The following is a 17,429-nucleotide window of genomic DNA, read 5'->3' on the forward strand; positions in this document are numbered from 1 at the left end:
TCCCTTTCACCTGACAGTGAGGAGTTTCAGCATGGTGACGTAGCACGTGGGAAGATCACACTATTCCCCCCAGTTCCCCCTCCCACCTGAACAGACGTCCCGACCAACCAGAGGAGGCACTAGTGCAGTGACCAGGACACATCCCCACATCCGGCTTCCCACCCTAAGACATGGCCAATTGCGTCTGTAGGGGCGCCCAACCAAGCCAGAGGTAACACGGGGATTCGAACCGGTGATCCCCGTGGTGGTGTTGGTTTTGGCAATTGTTGCATGATGCTGATAAAACACCCATGTTGTTTCAACCTTATAATAACACTGTCAGAGAAGGGTAATGCATGAAATTGCAGAGGGTATTTTAAATGGGTATTTTGTCTCCATTTTGCTACCTAAAGTGATGGTCAATTTCAAATTGGATTTACTGCAGCTGGGAAAGTTTCCAACTTTCCAAAAACGCATTTGCATTCCACACAAGAGTATGTTTCTCCATTTTCGCTTCTGAGACATGAATATTCTTTTCTGCAGCATTCTGTTGATGACCTTTTCACACCCAAAAAACTTTTCACTGAGACTACTCAGCTGTACAACACAAAAATAAGCTCGCCGCATTACATATTTTTAAGGCTTTCCAGATGTCTCTGTTCTGCTGTTTACATCTGTTCACATTACTTTTCCCATTTCACTTGAGTTTAACCGTTTTTCAACTTGATTATTCCCAAACCAAGCACCCACATATGTGTGTGCGCACACACAAACACACTCTCATGCACACACACACACACACACACACACACACACACACACACACACACATACACATACTTGTTAATCTATACTTGTGGGGCCCTCTCATTGACTACATTCTTTTCCTAGCCCTTAACCCTAACCTTAACCACTTAAACTACATGCCTATCCCTAACCCTTAACCTAACCTTAACCTAACCCTAATTCTAACCTTAACCCTAAAACCAAGTCCTAACCCTAAAATAGACCCTTTTACTTGTGGAGCCCCATAAAATGGCCCCACAAGGTAGGTGGTTTCTGGTTTTTGTGTCCTAATGGGGACATTTGGTCCCCATTAGTACACAAAAACATGGTAAACACACACACACACACACCCAAAATCCAATCATCAAATTGACAGTGAGAGGGTGAGAGACAGAGGAAGAGTGAATGCCTGTTCCTATCTGGAGGCATTACTCTCCCTCTCATTATCGCCTCTCAAGTCCCTTCCCTGGCTGATGCCAGTAATTCATTCCATTTGTCTCAGACACATGCATCACACACATCCACACACACGTCCACACATAGGCATACAGCTAGACAGTCACACCCTGTGGTAAGCACTCTTTGTCTCTCCCCTCCTATCCTTCACAAGTTTTTACTTCTATTAATATTCTAATGTGAGGCGGAAGAACTGAAGGTGTCTGGAACTAAAAGCTCCAGGGACAAACAGACAGATTGATAATTAGTGGTTATACTGCCCCAAGTTATTGAACGCTGATCAGAGCTACTTATAGGTGTGTGTGTGTGTGTGTGTGTGTGTGATTTCCCCCTTCACTGTGAAGCACGTTGGGTGTATAGATAAAGCACTATATGAATGCAATCCATTATTATTATTATATATCAGGGCTGGCAACGTTAATGTGTTAACACTCTGGAAACCTTAATGCATTCATTTTTTTTTTAATGCAAATTAATCACGTTACCAAGTTTGAGCCCAACTTCCTCCCATAAATCCAGCATAGATGTTCACCTGGCTGAATGACTGAAAGACATGGCAAATGCCGATCACACAGTGACTGAGGAGCCATACCCTGGAGTGCTGAATAGCACATTTCATTTTAAAAAGCTTCCAGATGGGTGGCGCAGTGGTTAGCGCGGTCACCTCAGAGCAAGAAGGTCCTGGGCTCGAGCCCCAGGGTAGTCCAGTCTTGGGGGTTGTCCTGGGTCGGCCTCTGTGTGGGGTTTGCATGTTCTCCCCGTGTCTGTGTGGGTTTCCTCCAGGGGCTCCGGTTTCCTCCCACAGTCCAAAGACATGTAGGTCAGGTGAATCAGCCATAGTAAATTGTCCCTAAGTGTGTGTGTGTGGGTGTGTGTGTGTATGTCGGCCCTGTGTGGTGGCCTGGCGGCCTGTCCAGGATGTCTCCCCACCTGCCGCCCAATGACTGCTAGGATAGGCTCCAGCATCCCCGCAATCCAGAGAGCAGGATAAGCGGTTCAGATAATGGATGGATGGATGGAAAGCTTCCAGATGGGGGGGCGTCCAGGTAGCATAGCAGTCTATTCCATTGCATACCAACATGGGGATTGCTGGTTTGAATCCCTGTGTTACCTCCTGTTTGGTTGGGCATCCCTACAGACACAATTGGCTGTGTGTGTGGGTGAGAATCCGGATGTGGGTATGTGCCCTGGTCGCTTCACTAGCGCCTCCTTTGGTCAGTCGGGGAACCTGTTCTGGTGGGAGGGGGAACTGGGGGGAATAACGTCATCCTCCCACATGCTACGTCCCCCTGGTGAAACTCCTCACTGTCAGGTGAAAAGAAGCAGCTGGCGACTCCCCATGTATCGGAGGAGACGTGGTTGTCTGCAGCCCTCCCCGGATCAGCCGAGGGGGTGGAGCAGCGACCGGGATGGCTCAGAAGAGTGCGGTAATTGGCTGGGTACAACTGAGAAAAAAAGGGGGGGAAAAAGCTTCCAGATGGGGGGTGTGCGCAGGTAGCATAGTGGTCTATTCAGTTGCCTACAAACATGTGGATCATTGGTTTGAATCCCCGTGTTACCTCCTGCTTGTTCAGGCATCCCTACAGACACAATTGGCCGTGTGTGTGGATGGGAAGCCGGATGTGGGTGTGCGTCCTGGTTGCTGAACTAGCGCCTTCTGTGGTCAGTTGGGGCGCCTGTTCGGGGGGGATTGGGGGGAATAGCATGATCCTCCCACCTGCAACGTCCACCTGGCAAAACTCCTCACCGTTAGGTGAAAAGTAGTGGCTGGCGATTCCACATGTATCAGAGGAGGCATGTGGTAGTCTGCAGCCCTCCCGGATCAACAGAGGGGGTGGAGCAGCGACCGGGATTGCTCAGAGTGGGGTGATTGGCCAGGTACAATTGGGGAGAAAAAAGGGGAAAAAAATCCAAAAAAAAAAAGCTTCCAGATGGAAGTTTAGATAAAACCAAAGTAGTGTGCACATATTGCGGAGATGAACTGACACTATGGCTTTTGTTTCTTAAATAGTCCTACTGACGGTAGCATTAATTTGGGTGAGATGTTACTTTGCACACAATTTACAGGCAGCCTGTGTACATTCACTTTGTAGCAGACATTACTTTGTAACCGTTCTTTATGCAGTTGTCTGCTATTTAAGTCTGTAATTCATTATGGATGTCATGGGCAATGCCAAGCATTCCCTAAAACTTTTTTACTCAGGAAATTGAGTGACTGTAATTCAGAAATCATCAAAACTTAGCTGAGATGTTACAATAAAGTAAAAAAACAAAACAAAAACAAAACTCATTCCTCTAACCAATTTGTCATCTCCTACTACTACTACTTTCGGCTGCTCCCATTAGGGGTCGCCACAGCAGATCATTCGTTCCCATCTCCTCCTGTTCTCTGCATCTTCCTCTGTCACACCAGCCACCTGCATGTCCTCCCTCACCACATCCATAAACCTCCTCTTTGGCCTTCCTCTTTTCCTCTTCCCTGGCAGCGCCATATTCAGCATCCTTCTCCCAATATACCCAGCATCTCTCCTCCACACATGTCCATTTTGTCATGCACTTCTTTATTCCAACACCGACATATATTTGTTTTATCTCTCCCAAAGAATAAAAGTAAATACTGGTATTTAAAGTTGTGATTAATCACAGCCTATTATTGTGATTAGCTCAATTAAATTTCAATTGATTGACATCACTAATATATTAGATAATATTCATGCTCAATAATCCAGGTAAGAAAATCACAGAAAGTTGAATCAGTTCATCTGGACACAATGTTGTTTCCAGATGAACTGATTCAACTTTCTGTGATTATGATACAGCATACCTAATATGTGATAATAAGCAAACAACAAGGGTTTGGAACCTAAATATGATTTTTCAATGGCAAAAACATTGCATTCGACCTATTCTTCCAGTAAATTAATGCTAGCTTGTCACAGAAGGTTAAAAAAGGAAGAAAAAAAAAGGTGAGAGTATTTTGACATTTTTCAGCACAAAATTGCTATAGCAGTTTTCCACTTGTTTATTTAGAAATAGGTAGATGCTTTTGTCTTAATGGGAAAAAAAACAGTCAACGCTAAATTGGGTTGTCTATTTTGATAATATGTGGGTTTTGATACTGGTCAAATAGATAAGCTTATTGATACTGAAGATGCCCCTCCCTCTCCCTGCCTTCCCTCCCCCAGGTGAAAGTCGGGGACAAGGAGGTGGATGTGATGAAGGGTTTTAGGCTGTATGTGACCACCAAGCTGCCTAACCCAGCCTACACCCCCGAGATCAGTGCCCGCACATCCATCATTGACTTCACTGTCACCATGAGAGGCCTGGAGGACCAGCTACTGGGCAGGGTCATCCTCACAGAGAAAAAAGTATAGTAGCAGTCACACACACCCCATTGCAGAACTCTCTTGGATCTGTTAGCACCATCTGTTATGACTCACTCGTACTTGGTCCCTTGGCTGACCACTGAGATGGTGCTCTCAGTAACAGGACATTTTTTCTCTTAATGACAGCACCATCTTACATATTCCACAAATGTTTGCACCATAGGTGTTGGTAATAACTTGGTAATCCCCAACATTATCAGTTAGGACTCTATTTTCCGGGTCATAGCGCAGTCAAAGGCGCTGGTGCTGGTACGCGGTGCAAGTCAATCTAAGGTGTGGCCAATACTGTTTTGCTAATTTTTTACATATAATTTTTTTGCTGATTTCGGGACGTGCTGCACTGGCGGTAATTGGGTGTAGCAGAGGCACACTTGTAAAAGGGTTGGATTAGAAGGAATAAATGATCAGGAGGAGTGGTGGGGGCCGCCTTCAGTTACAGCCAATCAAATCAACTCCTCTCATTCCCTTTAAAAGCCCTGTGCTCTCTGTCATGGTGAACTGCCAATTTTGTAATGGACGGTGGAAGTCCAGACCGGTTAAGGCAGAAAAGCTTCCCCCAGCAGGAAATTAATGTCCTTGTTCAGGAGGTGAAGAGTCATCAAGTGCACATACAACAGACATTAACACCAATTCCAATGTGATATGAGACAACACAAAGACATGATTATTTGACAGGCTACCGTTTAACGTGTCTTTGTTCTCACCAGCATCTTTCTCACTTTCCTGTGCTTTCTATGAACACGGCAGGAGACCTTAAAAAGTTGTGATCGGGTGTCTGTGTAGCGTAGTAGTCTATTCCGTTGCTTACCAACACGGGAATCTTGGTTCGAATCCCCGTGTTACCTCCGGCTTGGTCGGGCGTCCCTACAGACACAATTGGCCATGTCTGTCGGTGGGAAGCCAGATGTGGGGATGTGTCCTGGTCACTGCACTAGCACCTCCTCTGGTCAGTCGGAACACCTGTTCCGGGGGGAGGAGGAACTGGGGGGAATAGCATGATCCTCCCACACACTACATCCCCCTAGTGAAACTCCTCACTGTCAGGTGAAAAGAAGCGACTGGCGACTCCACATGTATCGGAGGAGGCAATTGGGGAGAAAAAGGGGGGGGGGATAAAAAAACAGAAAAGAGGCAATCCGTTGTGGTCGTCATATGCAAAAAAGACAATGAAAAACATTGCATGGCTACAAACATGGTATACACGTACAGTTTCTGAATGTGTGTGTGTATAGACTGTGCACAGACATACGCAGCAGTGGATTCTGTCAGCACAACGGTAAGGATGAAAATAGGTGTTGTCAGACCCAGTCGAGATGAAGTCTTGATTGAAGACTCACGCTAAACTCACGCATGGTCGATCGTAGCTTAAGCCTTAGACAAAGCGTTTATGCCTGGCGTGAAGAGCAGCTCATTTCATGTGCTCCAAATGAGTTGCAGTTGGTGAAAACTGCAAAAATCAATTTCCTGTGAAAGTAAATGTTTTACTGTCCTACATTAGAGAACTCCAATTAGGCCATGCCAAACAAGCCAAAAAAAGAAAAGTGAAAGTCACACACGATTAGGTTTTATTCCCTGTAAGTGAGTGCAGGTATGAGTTGTCATGCTGTGTTAGGCTGAGACAGAGTGCCGGCGCCACGTGGTGCTGGGTTTTACTTTATCACCTCTGTGCTGGAGCAGAATTCTTCCAATTCTCCTAAATACATTCATTACTTCACATTACAGTTCGGTTCAGGGGTTGCAAAAAGATCAATTTCACACTTTTTTTCGCATGCTATTTAAAATATACAAGGGCATTTAGTCTTGCCCTCACTAAAAGCTCTCACCTGGGAGTCATCTACAAGTCTCACACACAACTGATTAATGCTTCTGTCTAACCACAAAAGGAAATACAAGTAAATTTAACGGAGGCGTAAAGCAGTCTGGCAGCTCCAGGAACCGAACCCTTTTCTGTGTGTGTGTGTGTGTGTGTGTTTAATCTCAGGAACTAGAAAAAGAGAGGACAGATCTCCTGGAGGATGTCACGTCTAACAAGAGAAAGATGAAGGAACTAGAGGACAACCTACTGTACCGCCTTACGAGCACTCAGGTCAGGAATGCCAGCAGCACTTTAAACAATGGGTAACAGTTTCTGATTAGGGGGTTGAGACACAGGACACACATTAATTGCAGATATTATTATGGGTTCCAATACGAATTCAAGTACTTAGGATCGACAGTACAGACAGAAGGTGGTGGGTGGTAAGAAGGAAGTCAAGAAAAGGACACAGTCTGGGTGAAATTCATGGAGAAAGGTAGCTGGAGTACTTTGTGACAAAAGAATGCCATTGAGGTTAAAGGGCAAAGTATACAAATCAATGGTTAGGCCTGCCATGCTCTATGGTATGGAAGCAGTGACAACAACAGAGAGGCTAGACTCCACATTACAGGCAGCAGAGATGAATATGCTGCATTGGTCTTTGGGGGTGACTAGAAAAGACCGGAAGAGAAATGAAGTGAGAGCTACGTTCAAGATCAGAGGAATGGATGAGAAGTTGAGAGAGACAAGATTGAGATGGTTTGGACATGTACAGAGAGGAGGCATAGACTTTACAGGAAAGAAGGTAGTGGAACTGGAAATACCTGGCAAAAGAAAAAGAGTAAGACCAAGGAAAAGATGGAGAGACCAGATAGAGGAGGACATGGGGAAGGTTGGACTGTGAGAGAGGGATGCGTCAGACAGAAAGCTATGGAGGGCAAAAATCCACTGTGGCAACCCCTGAGAAACGGGGAACAAGCCAAAAGAAGAAGGAGATTATTATGGGTTCAAATCCAACAGTTTAACATGATTCCTTGCTGATTTATTCACCAGACAAATTAATTACATGATAACAGGTTGTCAAACAGTTTGTCTCCCCTCGGGCATCTGGGTACCGTCATGGTCTATTCCGTCGCCCACCAATGTAGGGATCCCCGGTTTGAGTCCCCGTGTTGCCTCCGGCTTGGTCGGGTGTCCCTGCAGACACAATTTGCTGTGTCTGTGGGTGGGAGGCCAGATGTAGGTATATGTCCTGGTCACCGCGCTAGTGCCTCCTCCGGTCGGTGTTGGTGCCTGTCAGGCGAGATGGGGAACTGGCGGGAATAGCATGGTCCTCCCACATGCTACATCCCCCTGGCAAAACTCCTCACTGTCAGGTGAAAAGAAGTGGCTGGCTCGTGATTCCACATGTATTGGAGGAGGCATGTGGTAGTCTGCAGCCCTCACCGGATCGGCAGAGGGGGTGGAGCAGCAACCGGAATGGCTCAGACAGTTGGGTAATTGGCCAGATACAACTGGGCAGAAAAAGGGTGAAGAATCCAGGAAAAAAAAAAAGTTTGTCCCTCTGCAAATGAACATAGGGATTATTTGAATTTGAAAGAGGAAAAGATACATGTGTTTTCCCAGATCCCCACATTTCTAATTCACTCACTGCTCAAAAATCTTTTTTTTTTCATAATTATTTCCATTTTAAATTTTTGCCTAATTATTATTGTGTAAAATTGCTCTTCTCCAGGGATCACTGGTTGATGATGAGAGTCTAATTGTTGTCCTTGGCAACACCAAGCACACAGCTGAAGAAGTAACTCAGAAACTGCAGATTGCTGCTGAGACTGAGGTCCAGATCAATGCAGCCAGAGAGGAGTACCGACCCGGTAGGTCATGATCTCCCGACTAGGGCTATCTCAATCAATGATATTTTTGTTTCAGTGGTAATGGTCATATTGATAGAGCATTATTAGTTTTAGCATTAATTGACATATTGATCAAAATTCTAACACTAATTAACACTGGGATGTTAGCCATAGGAATGATGTGATGAGCAATTGATTCTGGAGGGAAAATTGCATTTTTGTTTAGACTGGCACCCCTGGTGTTGGTAGGTCGCTGGAGTTTTTTTCAAAATCATTTGAGTAGTGTTGTATTTCCAATATAGAACAGTGCTTGTGAACACATGGACTTCAACCCAGGACCCCAATAAAAGGACAGTCCCCCTGACTAATTTACCAAGTTCACTGAAAACTACTTGAGATGTGGTTTCATCCTTGAAATATGTTCTTCAAATTTGCCTCTCAAAGTAAATGGTTATATTGTCTGGCATCAATGTTAATTTTGCATTTTGTCTTAGTCCATAAACAAAAATACATATTACTTTTAATCAAACAAAGTCATTTTTAATATTAAGTGAGACAAAAAGAAGAGTTCTGGGGCCAAATCCATGAAACATATTGAGAGTAAAACAAGCTCTTTACTTGCTGATTTAAGAGAAATCCTAAAAAATAATGGGCATCAGTCCTAATTTTAAGACTCCCATTTTTTATTTTTTTTTGTGGCTTTTTGGCTAAGAGGAATTCCTGAGGCATTTTAGTTCTAAAGCTGCAGCACGCCATACAGTCCGCTCCACGTGACTGACTGTTTACATTCTACACTTCCCTCCCGGAGCCCCCATGTCCGCCTGTGGTGGCACCCCATGGTACTGTTATGCCTGCTGACTCCCTCCGCTGGCCTCATCTGTCATTGGCCTTCTCACTGGGAGTTTTCCCCATATAGACTATTATTAGGCACTGTGCCTCTCATCCACATGATGTATCTAATAGTAGAAACAACAACAACAACAACCGAATATCTGGAGCAAATATCTGCTATTTGCATCCTATTTGCTGTACTCCCATTGGTTTTAATTCTGGTTTGACACCAAACAATTTTGGCCTCTTGAATGTGAGAGCTCTGGGTAATAAGTCCTTTATCATTAATGATTTTATTGTTTCTAATAATCTGGACTTTTTATGATTACTGAGACATAATAATAATAATAATAATAATAATAATAATAATAATAATAATGAATTAAACTTATATAGCACTTTTCTAATACTCAAAGTTTCTTTACAATAAACAGGGTGGAACAAGATGACAGATAAACAACACAGACATACAGGGATGGATGGGAAGGGGGGCTACGAAAGGGAGAAGCGGCAGCCACACATGACGCCAGCAGTACTCTCCGACTTGGATAGATACAAAAGGGAAAGAAAAACAAATATCATAAATCACATAAAACACAGATGAAGTCTGAAGAGGTGAGTCCCGACCAATGACCTGAATGTGGGCAGACCGCAGCAGTGTCCAATGCGCTTGAGGAGGGAGTTGAGGGAGTCAGGGGGGGGTCAAGCGCTCAGTCCCCAGCCTGCCCCAGACCAGGGGTGGACGAGAGGATGGAGGGGCACGAGAAGGCAATGGAGAAAAGGTGTGTCTTGAGATGTGATTGGAAGAGTGGGAGGGATTCTGAGTCTCTAATGATTTGGGGGAGTGGGTTCCAGAGCCTGGGAGCTGCCCTGGAGAAGGCTCGGTCACCAAAGCTGCGGAGATTGGACCTGGGGGTAGAGAAAAGGGAAGCTGAGGTGGATCTGAGGGACCGAGAGGGCTGGTAGGGGGAGAGGAGGTCGGTGAGGTATGGGGGAGCCAGTTTGTGAAGGGCTTTATAAGTAAGAACCAGGGTTTTGTAATTGATCCGGTGGGAGATGGGTAGCCAGTGGAGGTCTTTTAGGGCTGGGGTGATGTGGTGCCAGGATTTGGTGAAAGTTAAAAGTCGGGCGAATGCATTCTGGACCAATTGGAGTCTCTTGATAGAGCTAGCACTGATGCCATAGAGGAGTGAGTTGCAGTAATCAAGGCGGGAGGAGATGAAGGCATGGATCAGTATCTTAGCAGCAGGGCGTGTAAGAGAGGATCTTATTTTCGCAATGTTGCGAAGGTGGTAGAAGGAGGATTTGACCATTTGGCGGATATGTGGCTCAAGGGAGAGTGTGGGATCAAGGATCACACCAAGGTTGCGTGCCTGGGAGGAAGGGGAGACAGTAGTGTCATCAATGGTGAGTGCAAGGTTGTTGATTTGGCTGAGAGTGGACTTGGAGCCAATGAAGAGGAGTTCAGTTTTGTCACTGTTGAGTTTGAGAAGGTTTTGCTGCATTCAGACTTTAATTGCAGAAAGACAGGAGTCAATGTGAGAGAGGGGTGGATTGTGAGGGGATTTGGTGCTGAGGTATATCTGGATGTCATCAGCTTAACAGTGGAAATGTTATGCTGATGACACCCAGGTATCAGTAAGGGCTCCCTCCAATTGATTCTGTTATTAATGACATGGCTGTCCGCAGGGAACACTGTTCCCCTGATTGAGGCTAGCCCCCTGATTTTGCATATTTTCATATTCTCAGGCCCTCTGGTAGAGGGGGTGGCCTAGCTGTTTTCTATAAATTAGGTCTTAAGTACCATCCTGTTACTTTTTGTAATTTTATCTCATTTGAGGTTTTAATGTTTTGTTTTGTTTTCTCCCCCATTGGCCCTACACCTTTATTCTGCATCTTAATTTATAGGCCCCCTATTTCAGTTAGTTTTCTCTCTGAGTTTTCTGACCTTCTATCTATTGTCATGCCAAAATATGACAGGGTGCTTATTCTTGGCGATTTTAATATTCATGTGTGTTGTCCTTCCCATTCCCTGATTTCACATTTTTTGGGTCTTATACACTCTTTTAACCTCATTCAATCTGGGGCCACACACTCCAAAGGCCACATGTTAGACCTTGTACTCTCATCTTCTTTTTCTCTCGAATGTCTTAATCTGGTGGATATGCTTGTATCTGACCATAAAGCTGTCATTTTCAAAGTCCCACTACAGCTTGCTATTCCTAGTCACTATCCTAAAACGTGCTTTTGCATTCTCAATGCTGGCTCTGCAGTTAAATTCTGTGATACTTTAATTCATCATCCTTTATTCCCTCTTTAGCCCCACTCAATCCAGATGCACTGTTAAATTCATTCAATGATCAGTGCCTATCCATCCTAGACCAAACTGCACCATTTAAAACTAGGAAACAAAAATCAAATTACCTCTCCTGGCTTAATGACCACACTCGTGCCCTGAGAAGACTCCGTAGAAAATTAAAAAGTCAGAATTATCACATAACACCCTCAAAAACCAAATGTTAATTTACCGGACGGCAGTTAAGGATGCAAAATCAGCATACCTCTCTGAACTAATATCAAGAAATAACCACAATCCTAAAGTTCTCTGTAGGGCAATTGATTCTGTTATTAATGGTCCCTCCACTTCTCTTTTTGAACCTGATGTTGAGTTTTCCGTAAAATTTCTCACTCATTTTGTAAATAAGGTGGAGGATATTAGGTCCCAAATCCAGACAGGCTCTTGCATTCATTCCATTCCTCATGTTAATTCTGCATCTTTTACCCAGTTTCAACCAATTACAATTTCAGTGTTAGAGAGTACAGTCTCCAATATGAACTCCTCATCCCGCATCTTAGACATCATTCCCGCTAAGCTGGTCAAGGAGGTATTTTCAACTATCAGCCCCATTATTCTGCAAATTCTTAATAATTTACTGGCCTCTAATTCTTTTCCAGACAGTTTTAAGCATGCCATCATTCACTCATTGCTGAAGAAACCTGATTTAGATCCCCTGTCCCTAAGTAACAACAGGCCAATCTCCATATTGTCTTTTCTATCTGAGGTTCTGGAGAGAGTAATTTCTTCTCAATTGATTTCTTCTATGAACACTAATAGTTTCCAGTCTGGTTTTAGAGCACTTCATAGTACTGGGACAACTCAAGTTAAGGTCACTAATGACCTACTGCTGATTACGGACAGAGGTGACAGCTTGATTTTAGTTCTTTTAGACTTAACTGCTGCCTTTGACACAGTCGAACACAACATCCTCTTACATAGCTTAGAGACTTGGGTTGGCATCAAGGACTCGGCTCTTAGCTTATTATGCTCTTACCTCACCAACAAAACTTTTTCTGTTGTGCTGGGTAACTCTACCTCCTCAATGGCTCAGTTGAGTTGTGGTGTCCCTCAAGGCTCAGTTCTTGGCCCCCTTCTCTTTTCCATTTACATGCTGCCCCTTAGCCAGGTCATTCAAAATCACTATGCGCTCTACCATTTTTATGCTGATGACACTCAGTTATACATGCCACTAAAACCCACAGATCCTAGCACACTAGCAAATCTCACAACTTGCCTCTCTGACATTAAATCCTGGAAGTCTGAAAATTTTCTCACTTTTAACAACGATAAGTCAGAGGTCATTCTGTTCAGTCCCAAAAATTTCCACAGCTCTTTTGTTGCTAATCTAGGTGGTCTGTCAGGTAGTCTTAAGCAGGCTGCTAGTAATCTTGGGGTAATTAATATTCGATGCTAACCTCGATTTTGATAATCAAATCAAACATGTTCAGTCATGCTTTCTACAGCTCAAGCTGATCTCAAAATTTAGGTCATTTTAACAATTGCCAATCTGCAAAATGTTGTACGTACATGCTTTTATCTATTCTCAGCTTGATAATTGTAATGCACTTTATTCTGGTATCAGCAAGGGCTTCCTCCACCATCTGCAGCTGGTACAAAATGCCACTGTTCGTCTCATTATCAGAACAAAGAGGTATGACCATATCACTCCTGTGCGTGCCTCCCTACACTGGCTCTCTGTTATATTTCGAATTGATTTTAAAATCTCATTGCTCACCTTTAAGGCCTTAAATGGTCTTGCTCCTACATACATTTCTCATTCATTGACCTGGTATATGCCCCCCTCGACCATTAAGATCCACAGATGGAGCCCCGCTGATTATTCCCAGGTCTTGGTTTGTTACAAAGGGTGATCGGGCTTTTGCTGTTAGAGCCCCCACACTATGGAACTCTCTCCCTGTTAAACTAAGATAAACTAAATCTCTAGCTTCTTTTAAATCTCGTTTTAAAGCTTTTCTTTTTATGAAAGCTTTTACAAATGTTTGATATTTGTTTTCATTTATTTAAACTGTTTTTATGTTTACTCTTATTTGGTTTTACTCTTATTTTTGCCTTGTCTGTTTTTTTTTCTTTGTTAAGCACTTTGTAACATTGTTTTAGAAAAGCGCTATATAAATAAAGTTATTATTATTATTATTATTATTATTATTATTGTTATTTCTTTCACGTTTCCTGTTTTATATCCTGTAGAGCCGGGTCCAAACTATGGACCTGAGGCACTTTAGGGCAGATGTCACTTGATTGACAGTACTCGTCGTAATATGTGGGCTGTTCCGAGTAGGGCGATCTTCTGGACTGCACTGATGTTGATGTTTCCTGGGATATGGTTCTGTGGGTGCTTCTCAGTCAGCACCAGTGGAACAGCCAGGAGGATCTTTTGCATTAGTGCCACCATCTGTGGAAAGTTGTTTGTCAGATACAGCCTCAGGTCTTAGTAATGGCAATGATGGGAATTCCACATCAGGAGGCCGTCATGAGGGCCACTCTCTCAAACGCCACCAGCGGCGGTCTGTGTGTAACTGCTCTCGCCATGAGAAGGCTGCCAAGGCCAAGTTCAATGTTCTGAATATTTCTAGTATATTCTAATAATAACAATTACTATTATTATCATTATTATTAAAGTGAGCTCCTAAATCTTTTAAATATTAGAGGTAGTTGAGAGGACTCCCAAGTCACTAAAGCCAAATCATAACTGTCCCAGAGATGGCAGCTACTATTAACATCTGCTGCTGTTTGACTTGAAGCTGATCCCATGTACAAATGTAAGTATTTCTTTTCTTTCATAGGCAAGTTGTGCAAGAAGTAAAAGCTGGTGTTGCGTCAATTTGGTTTTCATTTATATTAGCGAGGCAATACATCAGGCTTGAGCCCACCAGTCATGGTCATTCTGTATTATCAATGAAAAGGCGGCATTTTAAAGCCTCTTCAGCCTATCCAATAATTATTTTAGGGGTGACATATGTGTAAGAGGCTACATCACATACCTAAAAATGAGGTCGACTTGATCAAATCAGTATTTTATGTTTGATTTTTACATCTGTAGTCTGCGGCATTTACATTTTCTTTAAAAATGAGTTCTTTATCTGATTATGGTAACATGATTTGTACCTCCAGCCATTGCATTGCTAGTCTATTCTACTATTGGAATTCCTTCCAAAGTGTTACATGATCCAAAATCAAAATCGTTCGATCCAAAATTCGAGAGTTTTATTATAATGAATTCACCAACACACAGACTGGTCCCGTCAGCCAATCACAAAATCAATCAAGAAAATGTAATTGCCGCTGACAGCATCCATGAAATACATTCATAATTACATACATGAAATCAAAGATAGAATGCAGACTTGATCAAGTAGGCTTTATTTTCCAGCAACTAATAAAGCCTCTTACATGTGTAGCACCTCCTAAAATAATTATCATATAAGCTATACATGCTTCTTAATGCAACCTTTTCATTGGCCTGAGAATGTAGAATGACCATGGCTGAGAGGAACAAGCCCAACACATCACCGTGCAAACATAAATGGAAACCAAACTGGCCATGAGACCAACATTTACTGCCTTCACAACTTGTCCATGAAAGGAAAGAGATAATCAAAGTTAAATGTGGACCTGTGATCAGCTTCCAGTCTAACTGCAGCAGCCAATTCTGGGACTGTTATGATTTGTCTTAATGACTTACGAGTCCTCTCCACTAGTTCTAATGTTATGCAGAATTAGGGCATATTGTTAGTGCTGAAATGCTTCATGAATCACTCTTAGCTAAAAAAAATAAATGTATGAGTCTTATAATAATGTGTGACACAACCATTGTTTTTAGCATTTAACCCTAAATCGGCCAGATAGGACCTACTTTTATTCTTGAGATTTTTCATGAATGAAGCTCAGGAGCTCTTTTTATCTCACTTTATGATGTATAATATTTCTAAAGATTAGGCACCCCATCAGAATTCAGTTTAAAGTGGCATATGTAGTAGGTTTTAAGCACCAGCACTCTTCAAATTAATTTTTAATCTTCCTATTTCAGTTTTGATTGCCGAAAACTTGGTCTAGTTTTAGTCCCATTCTGAGTTCTTTCTATAATCCATAGAAGTAATCTTGTTCCTTTCCTGGCAGGCCCGGGGACCCCCGAGCTTTAAAAAAGCTTTGACAGGATTGTCTCTGGGGTTTCCGGTAAAGCTAATAAAAGAATAGTAAGTGTGATGGATGCCAAACACGTCTTGTCATCAATCCTACTGTGAATTTAAACTGCATTATTCAATCGCAGATTGGTCTGTCCCTTGCTAATGCATTTTAGCTACAAGTGTGCCATGAAAGATATAAGCCAGATGAAAGGTCTTTCTGCAGAAGTTTACATCATCATTTCTTGGCTTCAGTTCACAGCAGCTTTTCACACATTGTAACAAGTGGCTTTACACTTAAAATTGATCTTGCTAACTCGTTAATGAGTTTGATTAAAGGTATGAGGCCTGGATAAGATGGAAATTATCTTCCTTACATATAACAACTGTGTCACTCATGACACAACACAGACAGCAACACAGTTGTCATTGTGTTGACTCAGTAGATTCTTCTACAGAAGTTTTTTTTTTCCTGACATAATGATGATACATGCATCTTCACCAGTTTTAACTGAACACTGTGTGGTTTTGCTGGCATCTACATGACTACAATATTGCCAAACCTTACCCCTTTTCTTTCCCAAGCAGTCAGTCTGCAATGACATGTCTAATTAAGTAGTATTTTTACTAATTGGAAAAAAAGACTCACTAACTGGATCAATTTTCCAACATCCCATCCCCATTTTGTGCAAAATTCACAAGGTGCCATGTTGTTCAAAAATATATCGTGATGCTATACCTATTGATACAAAACATCTTTCTTATTACGTCCATGCATTTACTGTGCCATTTTAGTATTATTATATTTGAGTCAGATGAATATGTTGGACGAATTTGTCATCCTTTTTGTACAGCATTTTCATTCACTTTTTTTTTGTGATCTTAAACCATATTGTCGACAAATATTTCCTCGGGACAAAATTAACACTGACTGGCATGGATGTTCTTCCTTCCTTCCTTCCTGTGTGTGTGTGTGTGTGTGTGTGTGTGTGTGTGTGTGTGTGTGTGTGTGTGTGTGTGTGTGTGTGTGTGTGTGTGTGTGTGTGTGTGTAATCCCAGTGGCTACCAGGGGCAGTATACTGTACTTCCTGATTACAGAAATGAGCATGGTGAACATCATGTACCAAACCTCCCTGAGGCAGTTCCTGGGACTATTTGACCTTTCGTTGGCCAGGTAGGATTGTCTTTGTCATGATCAGTTGGATCATTTTAGTAAACTGGTCCCTAATTGATTATCCCTCTGCAATCCAGACTTTTACATCAACCTTAATGAATAGTTCCATTTTGCAAATAATTCCAATTAGAGCTGTGGTGAAAATTATGATGACCTAACATTTTTTAATTTTTTTTGTTATGATGTCATTTCTGCTCATCACTCGAAAGACTCTAAAGGGGTATGTTCCTGGTTTTACTATGTTAAAGGTGAATGTAATTGGATTCCAGCTTTTTTTATATTGCTCCCTGTGGGGAAATTATGCTCTGCATTTAACTCATCCTAGCTGTGTAGCTAGGAGCAGTGGGCAGCCACTGTGCAGCACCCAGGAACCAACTCCAGGTATTTCTTCCTATTGCCTTGGTCAGAGGCACAGACAGGAGTATTAACCATAACATACATGTCTTTTTGATGTTTTGAATGTGTTATCTCAACTCCATCCTTCTCTCCCAAGATTTTGCAGTGCATCATTCGAGGTTTTCTAACTGATTTGTTAATTTAGGCACAGAAATGCTTGATATTAGCTTACAAATTCAGTCGTGGAAAAACACGACTAAATTTTACATCTTCATTTTCCAACAGCTTTTATTCAACAGTCCCTTCAGGATTTTTTTCCCCTGTTTACGGTGATGGGAAGATGGTGGCGCAAA

The 17,429-nt window shown here is 42.6% G+C and overlaps 1 protein-coding gene across 1 annotated transcript in view; it reads left to right on the forward strand.

The window, feature by feature from the left end:
• dnah5 (dynein, axonemal, heavy chain 5) overlaps positions 1 to 17,429 on the forward strand; it is a 274,534-nt gene that overhangs the window by 211,456 nt on the left and 45,649 nt on the right. Inside the window, exons 73-76 of the mRNA XM_056286379.1 lie at positions 4,407 to 4,589; positions 6,589 to 6,693; positions 8,138 to 8,276; positions 16,626 to 16,740. Of these exons, the coding sequence (XP_056142354.1) occupies positions 4,407 to 4,589; positions 6,589 to 6,693; positions 8,138 to 8,276; positions 16,626 to 16,740 (542 nt within the window). The remainder of the gene's footprint in view (positions 1 to 4,406; positions 4,590 to 6,588; positions 6,694 to 8,137; positions 8,277 to 16,625; positions 16,741 to 17,429) is intronic.

Source organism: Lampris incognitus, chromosome 9, assembly GCF_029633865.1.
Source record: "Lampris incognitus isolate fLamInc1 chromosome 9, fLamInc1.hap2, whole genome shotgun sequence".
Classification (NCBI taxonomy): Eukaryota; Metazoa; Chordata; class Actinopteri; order Lampriformes; family Lampridae; genus Lampris; species Lampris incognitus.